Below are 12,524 nucleotides of genomic sequence, written 5' to 3'. Positions count from 1 at the left end.
AATCTGGGAGATGCAGGGCACAAGAAGTGCCACTCGAGGGCCCAGGGGACAGAATGTGACCCAGAGTTGCGGAAGTCCGCAACACAGCTTGTCCAGGCAGGCGGAAGAGCATCGTGCTGAGAAATAGCATCATAGTTAGAAGGAACAGCCATGATCTCAAAAAGGAAGGCAGAGCAATTGCAACAGGAGAAGCCTCTTCAAAGGCTTGTGGCAGCAGACATCAACGAGGGGATGGAGCTCTAAGCACACATAAGACACCCCACTGGGCCCAAATCATGTTAGGGGACAAGGTGTTGAGGTCCTATGTCTTTCGTCAGGAAAGGTGAACAAGCAAAATGTGGAGCATGAATGTGGATACACTACAACTTCTTCTCTGGGTCCTCCTTCCTCTTTCCCACATGACACATACGTGATAACATCAATGTAGCCTCACAAGCTGGTGGGGTGTGGGGACATTCAGATTACACAAAGGAGAATTTAGTAAGTGAACAGTCAAAACCGAGTGCCAGGGCCATGCCGGAGAAGACCTGGCACCACATTAGAGAGCTTTGTGGCGAAGAAAGTTCAAGAGGGGCTTTGACGAGTGGAAAGATTATCAAGTGGAAAAGGGGAGGCCACTGCATGGAGAAGGAGTGACCCCATGGAGGGAGTGGAGGGAGGAAGGCAGGGCTTAAGCCCAGGTCTGGGAATGTGTGGCTGTCGTGCAAGCAGAGGCAGAGTGGGAGTCAGGGGTAGATCCAGGGAGACGGGACCTTCGCTTAGGAGTGTGTCTGCTTTGCATTGGTGGGCTCTGTTAAGATGATAAAATGAGCACACTTGTAAGCAATAAGTCAAATTAGCATAACGCATGAATGAATAAAGCCTCAGAAGACTCGGAACATTTATATTTTTAAAATAGGCTGCTCGTTAACCCAAATCATCTTGGAACTGTTTGAATTTCAGACAGCAGAGGAGAAAGAAAAGCAGACAGTGTGAAAACAGGTACCTGGGGACAGGACCCCTGCGCAGCACCCTACTCCCACCTGCCCACCCCGGCCCTGAGGGGCCCACCAGGCCCCTCGGCCCTCCCAGCCTCCTCCTACCTTGTTCCCTTCTCAGCTGCAGAGCATTCCAAGGTCTGGTTTTTTTGTTGCTGTTGTTGCTTTTCAAAAGGCCACAGTTGTAGAGGGAGGCCTGGATAATGGTGGATTATTTTTTTTTTTTGCATACTTATAAGTTGGATACATTCAAGTTTTGCCTGCCTGCACTGTCTTTTTAAATAATCTGACACATCCATTAAAAACAAAGCAAAAAACACCAGTGAATCTACTTAATACTACTGAACTTACACTTAAAAGGAGTTAAAATGGTAAATTTTATGTACATTTATAAGACCACAATAAAAAAAATTAATAAAATATAATTGTTAGAAAACACACCAATGTCTGTATTAGCACTCTTTCATTTTCTTATGTAGAAGTATTAGTTAAATAAAATACTTGGAGCTATGACATTTGCATTTTACTGGGTTAGTTTACACCGAGTGTCCCTGCTAATGTAGAAACAGTAGTAACACTAATAATAGCAGGGCACACATTACACGTACAAAGCAGATTTGACATAGTATTTAAAAATATATTACATCGTTTAATTTTCATTTTACATGATCAAAAGAAATATTTATATTGTATTAAAGTCAACGAATATGACTACCAATACAAAATAAAAAACTGAGCTTTCCCAACCAGAGAACACAGAGACCAAAAGAATAAAACATATCCCCAAACTAAAACACCCCTCAAGCTTTCTGAAATTAGAAAGAATGTTTGCGGCTGACCTATTTCTCTCCCACGCGACTGTGTTGGTAATTGACTTTCGTCCCCCAGGGAAGGACTTAAATATAATGGAGCAGCACCTGTCACATAGAGAGTACAGTTTTATAAACCCAATAATTCCCATAAATATTGTACTTAGCTTGGGACTCAAGCACTCTGCTTTCTTCTTAATTGTATTTCTCAAGAATATTATAATTACCAAAGCTGAGTTATTATGAACATCTAGATAAAACAAAAGTAGCCTTTTCAATTGTAAGTACCCAAGACATTTCTATCACTAAAAATTATTGGAAATTATGGCAATAACCATTTATATTGCTCATTTTTCTTGAATCCTGTCGATCACATCATATTATGTAAACCACCCCCCTCTACAGACGGGAACCACTCAGTCTTGTTCAATCCTGATGACAAGGCAGCCAGGGTCAGGGGGTTGATTTTCATGCAGTTCAAACAGTTTTGCCAAAAAATATATTCAGCTTTATGACCTGAGACTGTAGCTCCACAATAAGTATAAATACGGTCTGCCTCTTTCAACACCACGATTTGAAAAGTTATCTCGGACATCTACTTAAGGAAAGGCAAGTCCATTTCTATACACAGGCCTACATCTGCACATTTAGGCCAGGGGCTACAACTGAAACCCTTCAGGCTGGTATAAAGGGTATGTTAATTAAAAAATGTGAAGCCAGTCACAAAAGACCACATATTATTGTATGATTCCATTTTTATGAAATTCCAGAATAGGCAAATCTATAGAGATGAAGAGTAGATTAGTGGGTGTCTAGGTCTGGGAGGAGGATGCAGAATGACTGCTAATGGGGAAAGGTTTCTTTTCAGGGCGATGAAAATGTCAGATTATGACATTCCTGAAAGAAAGAACGCCTTCCCCCTTTCTGCTCAGCGCATGCACACACGCACACACACACACACACACACACACACACAGGACAAATAAAAGAATGACTATGAACATTCTAACCGTAACAATGATTACTTTACCCACCTGTTTGATTGTAAACCATAACCAGCATTTGACTTGTTAGCAATAGCACTGGGCCATGTAAGAAGAAATTACAGGGGATGATAAATTGTCCTGCACAAGCTACTTTGCATTTCCATTACTGCTGGGTTTTCCATGTATTAAAGAAGAAATAAGCCTGGTCCAGTGGCTCACACCTGCAATCCCAGCCACTCGGAAGGCCGAGGTGGGAGGATCACTTGAGGCCTGGAATTCAAGTTGCAGTAAGCTGTAAATGTGCCACTGCACTCCAGCCTGGGAGACAGAGTGAGACCCTGTCTCTAAAACAAGAAAAAAAAAAAAAAAGAAAAACCAGCTAAAAAAAATTTAATAAGGAATTTAAAAATATCATCATAATATATGGACATAGTGAACACTACAAAAGTTAACCACTTCTAGTGATTCTGATAACCCAGAAAAATGCATACTCTTTTCAAGTTTATGTTTACAAAATAATTCCTCCCAAAAAAAATACTACTTCAGCAATTAAACTGCAACCCTGGAGAAAGACACATCCACCAACAGAGAAGGATATAAAATGAGAAATAAAATAGACTTGATTTGTCATCCAAATGAGTACAGCGAAATGATCAGAAAGATTCAGTAGCTGTCAGATAAATTTTACAACCCCTACCTAATTAATGCTTTCAGTACATAAAGTACAAATACTGAAAGCCATCCCTTCAGATTCAAAGTAATTACCTCTGCTCTAGATATGTGTGTCATAAGAAAATGGGAAAGTTTACAGAGGGGCATGTTTACTCTAATTAAAATGAGAACTATCTTTAAGGAATTCCAAAGCACTGCTTGTGTTCAAGCCAGGTATTGATAACACATCAGCCTCATCTATTCTGAAGGCAGGTTGCCATAGCACACAGCTTGTCATTACTGTTACTTAAAAGCAATAAAACTACAGTATTCCCTTAAAATCAAATCTATCATTAGCCTTTTCAGTAATTCAGGCTTCCATTTCCAGACCTCCCTCCCCACAGTACACATGGCTAAATCCATGTGAAATTCCTAACGTATGTCTGTGTAGTCAAGTGGGAACTTCCACTCATCTAGAATGAAGAGTACTGTATTTTACCTCACTGTTGTCTTGGCTCATGAAGTAGAAGAGGATGTAACTGTGTGAAGACAGGGCAATACCGACTGCTTAAAGGCCTGGCGCGGTGGCTCAGGCCTGTAATCCTAGCACTCTAGGAGGCTGAGGCGGGTGGATCGCTCGAGGTCAGGAGTTCGAGACCAGCCTGAGCAAGAGCAAGACCCTGTCTCTACTAAAAATAGAAATAAATTATCCGGCCAACTAAAATATATACAGAAAAAATTAGCCGGGCATGGTGGCACATGCCTGTCGTCCCAGCTACTCAGGAGACTGAGGCAGTAGGATCGCTTAAGCCCATGAGTTTGAGGTTGCTGTGAGCTAGGCTGACGCCATGGCACTCACTCTAGCCCAGGCAACAAAACGAGACTCTGTCTCAAAAAAAAAAAAAAAAAAAAAATACCGATTGCTTAAACCAGAATGTGTTTTTATGGGGGTTCGTTGGGGATAGCAGCCCAGCTATTCTTGAGACTTACCAATTTGATGTATTCTATTAATATTAATAATTTGGAGAGGTATAATAAAGGGTATGCACCGGGGGGATGGTTAAAGCAGGGCTTTGTAAACTTTGTCCTGCCACAGCCCACAAAGGAAATACCTGTGCAACATGCTGGGTTCCAGGGAAGTGAAAAGGGTGCAGAGGCTGAGCCTATGCCAGATACACCCCATGTAAGGACCAGCTCGGGGGATCGATGTTTCAAGGCCTGTAAGCCATTCTCTGCACACACACTCTGGCCCAGAAGGAAGCTCCAACAAAGGGAAAGCAAGTAGAGAGGGTGGCACTGTTCTAGTAGCCACCCCGCTCCAAAATGTGGCTAAGAAGCAGGCAGAGGCCAAATACAGGAGCTACGGAGCACAATGGGGCCTGCCTGCCAGGCTCCCCACGTCTGTACTCCTCCCTGGAGTCCTCAGTGAACCCAGGTGAGTTGCAAGCTGCCTGCCAGGGTTAAGGCGTAGGCTTTGTTCTGAGCTTCAGAAATGAGACAAAGGGAGGGTCAAGCTCTGAGGAGAAGATGAGCTTGGACAATGCCATGGCTACAGCCAGGCAAGATGGATCCAAGCCAGGGAAACCAACCGAATTAGCCGACTCACCAGGAGTGGTGAGACTGGGCTCTGCAACTAGCTACACCATGTGGTTTGACTAAACTGCATGCTCTTCAGCTCGCCCTTGCTTTTTTCCCTTGTTCAGGGAGCAGTATCTGCTCCTTGATACCCAGGGACGGCCCTGTCTGGGGCAGTATGCAGAGTAATTAAGGAGAGAGGGCCAAAGCAAAGTCAGGGTCATTTTTGTCCACACAGTTTCCTATAATTTTCTAGAAAGATGAAAACTTGCATCTGAATTTATCTAAGTTTCAATAAAATCTTACCATTTTAAACTGAAGGATAAATAGTTCTTTATACTACAGAAATGAAATTTAAGCAACTTTGTATACCAAAAACTGAGATTCAGAGATAAGTAAAAATGACTGGTTAACTGGTTATCTGCCCAGTAATTAGATTTCTCAGTCAGGAGCTTTGTAAATTCAGTTCCATTTATTCAAGCCCAAAGGCAAGAACAAAGCACAGTTTGCCAAGAGAGTCGGAGTTCTCACTTGCTCTATCAATCTCAATTTGGGAAGATTCATTCCACAAAAAATTCACAAAGGAAATAAGTGTGAACTTTTCCTCAAAATCCATTGTAACTATACCACTTAACAAGGAAGTTCTACTTACAGAGCAAGTAAAAACTGTCAACTTTGCTGATGAAAATTCACTATTGTTTTCCATGCAACTAAAACATAAAAATGGTTATGCGGTACTGGCCTGTTCCCCTCATATCCACCCTTCCCCTTCCCCTTCCCCTTCCCCTTCCCCTCCCCCAGCTCTGCTTTCGATCCCAGGGGGGCCATGGCCTGCAGCTGTTTCTCAGGCTCCCAGGTCAGTGGGCTTCCAGGCAGGCTCAGCCAAGGGGAGGAACAGGCAGGAGACTAATAATCCCATACAGACTAGGGAAGCATACAAACAAAAACTCCATCCATGAGGGACTTGGGAAGAAACTCCGGTCTCCAAATTCTTCAACTGATGCTTTGTTCTTCACAGCAACCATATAGATTAAGAACATTTCCGGAATCTAAAAGGCATAATCTCCATATGTCCTTTCATGTATCCACATCTGCGTGAGTTTGTGTTTCTGGCTTGATTATTCAGGGATAAAGTGGGTTGTGATGAAAAAACTAGCAGAGCCTAAGCCAGGGTCACCTGTCTCAGTTCTACCACTCTCTAGTGGTGTGACCTTTATGTCCTTGGGCCTCGGTTTATTCATCTGAAATGAGAGACTGAAGTATTTTCTTTTTGCAATCTCTTCCTGTTCTAAAATTCTGTGATTTTAAGCTTATGGATAAATTTTGCATATATATACATGCCTCTAGGCATATGATTATTCTTAGAACTATGCACAAAGCATCTACCTTCTGTTGATGAATTTGCATTTCATCAGAGAAACATGTCTATAACTAGTGTTCAAATAAGAACCCAAAGAATTTGTTTGCCAACTTGTTTTATTATAGTATCGATTTAGAATCTGAGTATGTTTTAGATTTCTAAATATAGTGTAGGTTCATTGAATTATTGTAATGATCATCTGACTAGCATAGCTTAAAAAATATAAGTTCCTTGCTCTAAGGTAAATGGTTCTAAAGATGGCTGCAACCTTATCTTCCATTCCACATGCTCTTTTTCTAAATGAAATATTATTATATATTATTCTATATTATTCTGTAAGTTATTTTTTTCTCTTGAATGCATTTAAAGTGAATGTCTTAAATGCATTTCCATATCATTACATGCAGATCTACTTCATTTTTTTCTTTAATGGCTAAATAGTACTCTGTAGTATAGATATATAGTAGCCCCCCTTATCCACAGAGGATACATTCCAAGACCCTCAGTGGATGTCTGAAACTGTAGATACTGCCCAACTCTATGCATACTATGTTTTTTCTATACATACATACCTATGATGAAGTTTAATATATAAATTAGGCACAGTAAGAGATTAACAATAATGAAGAAGAACAATTTTAACAATATGCTATAAATAAAAATTCTGTGAAATGTAGTCTCTGTCTCTCTCTGTCTCTCTCTCTCTCTCAATATCTTATTGTACTATACTCACCTATTTTCAGACCTTGGTTGACCTCCAGTAACTGAAACCATGGAAAGCAAAATCACGGATTAGTGGATTACTGTACCATTATTTACTCACTTACTGATCACTGAATACACATGTTACTTCTACTTTCTCTGATCAATATGATACTTGCTGTGAAGCTTTAGTAGATAATTTTTATTACATTTAGGGAGCTTCCTTCTATTCTTAACTTATAAAATGTTAAAATTTATCAAATATTTTTTGGCATCTATTGAAATGAACATATATTTTTCCTTTAATTTGCTATATAAATTAAATAATCTTTAAATTCCTCCATTTGTACTATTAACACTGAATCTGACTTACTATGCTGTTTTTTGTTTGTTTGTTTGTTTTTTACCTACATGATCTTTTGTAATGTGACCTTGTCACACCCCATCAAAACATAATCTATTTTCTCTCCCCTTGAAACTGGGCAGACTCTTAGACCTGCTTTGACTTAGAGATTGCAAGACAAGTGATGTCATGTAACTTTGGAAACTGGGTCTTAGGAGAGCTGCAGCTCCCCCCTTTACTTCCTGGGATGCTCTTTGGAATCCAGCTACCATATTATTAGGAAGCTCAACCAACCATGTTGAGAGGCCCAGGTGGAGGAAAACTAGGGCCCCTGCCAAAAGCTCTAATTAAGTTCTCAGCCAGCAGCCAGCACCAACTGCCAACCACACGTGTAAGGCTATTTTGGACCTTCCAGCCATCTAGCGTCCAGATAACATCACATGATGCAGAACCGTCTGGTCAGCATACAGAAATAAAAAATTGTTGTTTTAAGCCACCAAGTTTTCAGGGAGGTTTGCTAGGAAGTGATTTCTCTCCATTAAACAAAACATTTAATGTTGAAGCAGCACCTCATACCTAAAATGTATGGTTAACTCTCCATTCATTCACTCCTTCATTCATTCCAATGAGTATTTATTGAACATATACTATACTAGATGCTGAGGACACAAAAAAGATCAAATGCAGACACATCCCTGCCCTTGTGGAACTCATTATTTGAATGGGGAGAAAGACATTAACAGAGAAATCTAAGTATGTGTTAAATAATAGTGGTGGTGCTATTGAAAACTGGCATTAGGGAACTATGGGAGCCCCTAGTTGGGGAACTGACCCTATCAAGAAGGTCAGAAAAGTAAGTGAAGACTAAATTCTTAGATCTCAAGAAAGATTAAAAGTTAACCAAGCAGAAGGGAGAGCAAGAGCTTTCCACACAGCGGGCTTAGCATATGCAAAGGGCCTGTGGCAGGAGGGATCTGCATCCAGAGCTAAGAGATTATGGCTCAATATGAGGCTGGAAGCAGATAGGGTGCAGGCCGTGTACAACTTTGCAGTCCTTATAGGGGGAGACTTAAGAAGAGGTCAACAAACTAATCCCACTCTGATCAGATTTTCTCTTCAAACCCCAGTGGGAAGGGGACTAACCTAGAGTACTCTACTACATAAACTGTATATGCAGTGACCTCCATGGGTATTTCCATACTCAGTGCACATGATCATTATGTCCACCTTCTCATTCCTTGTTACATTTCACTGTATTGTCTGCATACATCTCTGTCTCTATAATTACATTACAAAATCTTTGTGTACAGGGGCCGTGTTTCTTCCATCTTTTCTTTCCTCTCCCCTAATATTTAACACAGTGCCAGGCACATAGCAAATACTGAAGTGTTCCTAAAAATTTAAAACATGAATAAATAATTCATTCATGAGTAGCCTCTAAGAAGGGATCTCCTGGGAGAAAATTCTATGGCCTCATTTGGAAAGCCATTCCAATGATAGCAACACTCTTAGGAAAGTCTTGCTGTCAAACATCATTCCTTTCTATTTCTAGCCAATTCTTGAGTTTCGTCCTCAATGAAGAACAAGAACACTTCATCACATTTCCAAAGAACGCCTTTGTGTACACTTTGAAGATCATTTCTGGGTCACCGCTAGCTTTCTTTCCTTTCAGTGGCAAAATACTTAATCTTCTCACCTTTCCTCAAAGAAACCATTTGGTTGTTCCCTGGATTCATTCCAAAACCTCCATCCCCCCTAAATTGTGGAGGCCAGCAATCGTGTAGACCAGGAAACAAGGTCAAAGATGCCTGAGGGATTTTGTGAGCAGTCCTCAGAGTGGAGGCAGGCTCTCTTTATTAGTTTGTTTGATTTCCGGCCAATTGAAACGTGTGCATGTGTATGTCTGTGCACACACATATATGTGCATGTATACACATAAACACTGAACTGTTTAACTGGCTCAAAGAACAAATATTGTTTTACTGGGTGAGTTGACCAACTGCCATCTGTCCTTCACCATCAGCCCAGTCTTCCCCATCCAGTGAGAAACGTCAATTTTTTTTACGTGAAAGTTTTTCCTTCATATATTTGTAAATGATATGACAACGAAATGAGCAAAATTATTTCTACTGGTATCCCTACTATCTTCTTTATGTGCCAAGGCATCACACAGACTGTGAAATAGCACCAAGAAATTAAATCACTCCAATGTATCAAGAATTGAAATATCAATAAATCATTGGTCATGCTATAGTAATGAAGCTCTATTAACATAAACAGCTGTTATCATTTTAAAAGAAAAATTTTGGCATTTGGGTGAAAATTTTAATTTTATGCCAAAGATACTGTTAAATTCCACTTGCAATCATTTCTCATCTCATGAAAGACATATAAATCTCACAGTTATTTTTATTGTAGCCATTATAGAAGTCTGTATGATGTCATTTAAATGAGATCATGTGTAGGATACTCACTGGGCTGGAAAGGGCTCACAAAAATTAGGGACTATTTTTGTGCCAAAAAATAGGAAGATTGTGTATATAATACAATTACAATTAACTCCTGAATTTAAATTAGATCATTTTGTCAAATCAATGAATTCCAGTTTCAGATAGATTTATGAAATATATTTATTCCAAAAATCTACATTGGTTCAAATTACTCCCAAAAGTATTTAGCATCAAATATTTTTTACATTTTTTAAGCCAGCGCATAGAAGCACACTTTACAAGAATTCATACATACATTATCTCATTTAGGGGTATAAATTGAGGAAAGAATATGAATATTAGGAGAATATTGTTTTGTTTGTGTTTGGAAGAATAAAGCATTAGTTCAGCAATGGTATAGATGAACTCAAAAGTTTTAGTCAAACAGTTCATGGAATGAACTGCTGTATAATTAGTATTTCCAAGAATTCGCAACAATAAAACACTACCAAAAATAAACACCTAAAAAATAAACATCAGCAAGATCTCAAACAGTTGCACAACTCAAAAATGTTTTTAAGATGAATAATTTGTTTGCCTTATCAAATACATAAATAACCTAAATATTGCAAAGGGGATAGAATGCACTTTTAGAATGAAATTAGAATCCAAAATGTATTCATTTTAATAATGCACATGCTTAGTGCTCACTGAATTAAAGAGTGGTAGTAATAATTTGTTTCTACAGAAAGTGAAATTCTACATAATAAATATCACCTAAATGTGCTTTATACAACCTTTAGAGGTCGAAGTCCAATTTTGAATCCAAAGCCCATTGGTCGTTGATATGTTTAAATTGATGAAAATCACTAAAGAAACACACCTCAGCTGCCACCATAGGTTAGAAACACATTACACAATGCGCTGAGTGACCCAGAGAGAAAAGAATCTCTCAAGGTCACCCCAGCAGCCCACAGCAGAACCTGGGATAAAAGCTTCTTGGTGCGATGACCAAAGTCTTCCTAGGTCACCCAGAACACACACACACCCGGACAGTTTCTGTTCCAAAGAGAGCTCAAGGTGACTTACTTTTGCATTATCTCTCTAGCACCCAGCAGCTAGGGGTGGTTTCATTAGCAGCACATGGACAGTACGAAAATTGAGGACCAATTTCCTGCGTCAAGATGACAGGCACCTGAACATTCAGCGTTACCAGCGATCCCGAGCACAAATAACTTGCACCAGGACCAGGAAGAAGAAAGCAAGCACTAAGAAAGAACAAATACGAAGTGTGGTTCCACCCAGACCCAGAGAACTGAGTGCTGGCTTTCCGCGTATTTCGATGTAACCAGATCCGGCCGTCCTTCCCTAATTAAGCGAATCAAAGAAGCGGTCCCAAAGTGAGACCAAACTTTCTGCTCCAAGTGTCTTTCTTGTGGCCAGAGCTCGGAGATCTTTCTCAAGATCCAGAGAGAAAAGAATCTTCAAAATAGGACAAAACAGAAGAAGCCACTAACTCTCGACCCGAATCGAACCAGGTCCGGGCTCCTGGGGCTCTGTTTCTCTAAGTCAAGTTACAAGACTTAAAGACGTTTCTCCACGCACCGAAGGTGTCACCAGAAATATTTCCAGCTCTTAAATTCAATGTCTTTGACCTAAGCCGGGTCCCCGCCGACCTGTGTTCACACGCACAAACTACGGGGTGGCGCGGGGACGCCTTGCCCCGAAGACTTCGGGAGCCCAGGCTTCAGGGAGCGGGTTGGAGCCCGAGCACCCGTCCGGGGCCGGGAAGAGGAGCGCGCGGGGACGGGACCCGCCGCTCCCGCACGCGGGAGCCGCGCTCGGCCTCCTCCCCATCCTGCTCTCCCGCCTCCCTGTCCTACCTGTCTGAGGATGAAGCTGGTCGAAGTGGTGCTGCCATCGGATCTTTTCAACCTGCTCCTCCGGGTTGTGGTGCCTCGGGCCACCTGGACTCGACACACGGGGCCAGAGAGAAGCCGGTGAGGACCGCAGCGCGGAGCGGGGCGACCACCCCCGGCTAGAATCCGCCTCCGGACCAGCTCCCCGGGGTCCCCCAGAGCCCGCACCCAAGTCCCCTCAGCGACTCCCAAACACAGCCCCCACCCCACCCCACCCACTGCAAGCCTCGACGGCTGAGGAGAAGCCTGAGGAGAGCAGCCCGCGAGCACCCACCACATCCATTAACAAAGACTCTCAGGGTGCGGGGTCCGAGTCCCCGGCATCGGCTGGGGGAGGCTGCGGGCTCCGGAGCGGGAGCGCAGAGACCCAGAGGAGGGAGACGAGGAGAAGGAGGAGAAAGAGGAGGAGCGGAGGAGAAAGGGACGCGGAGGAGGGGTGGGGGGAGCGGGGCCGCCGACTCCCGAGACCGGGGGCCCCGCGCGCCAGGCACGAAGGCGGGGCGCTCTCGGGCGGCGGAGGCGGCGCGGGGGAGGCGGAGGAGGGGCGGTACCTGCGAGGTGGGGGAGTGCGGCCCGTCCGCTGTCCCGTTCTTGGCGTAGGAGGAGGAGGACATGGTTCAAAGCCGCCGCATGGCCCGCCCGTGCGCGGTGGGCGGAGGGCGCGCTGGCCCCCGGAGGCCGGGCGGCGGGTGGAGGGGGGAGGCGACAGGGCTTCCCACCCGGCTCCGGGACCCGCGCCGGCTCCCGGGCTCCCTGCCCGCACTTCGGAGAGC

The 12,524-nt window shown here is 42.7% G+C and overlaps 1 protein-coding gene across 3 annotated transcripts in view; it reads right to left on the bottom strand.

Annotated features, from left to right (window-relative positions):
- CACNB4 (calcium voltage-gated channel auxiliary subunit beta 4) overlaps window positions 1-12,524 on the bottom strand; it is a 233,584-nt gene extending 221,060 nt beyond the window's left edge. Inside the window, exons 1-2 of one of the 3 annotated variants that reach the window (XM_069472667.1) lie at window positions 12,303-12,524; window positions 11,716-11,799 (exon numbers count right to left, since the gene is read on the bottom strand). In XM_069472667.1, coding sequence (XP_069328768.1) covers window positions 11,716-11,799; window positions 12,303-12,365 — 147 coding nt within the window. In that variant the 5' untranslated portion in view covers window positions 12,366-12,524. Of the gene's footprint in view, window positions 1-11,715; window positions 11,800-12,025; window positions 12,149-12,302 lie in introns of those variants that run through there. The other 2 variants (XM_069472623.1, XM_069472632.1) reach the window with 2 other exon arrangements.

The sequence above is a fragment of the Eulemur rufifrons genome, chromosome 1, assembly GCF_041146395.1.
Source record: "Eulemur rufifrons isolate Redbay chromosome 1, OSU_ERuf_1, whole genome shotgun sequence".
NCBI classification, from domain to species: domain Eukaryota; kingdom Metazoa; phylum Chordata; class Mammalia; order Primates; family Lemuridae; genus Eulemur; species Eulemur rufifrons.
This window is presented reverse-complemented; position numbering and strand designations above follow the sequence as displayed.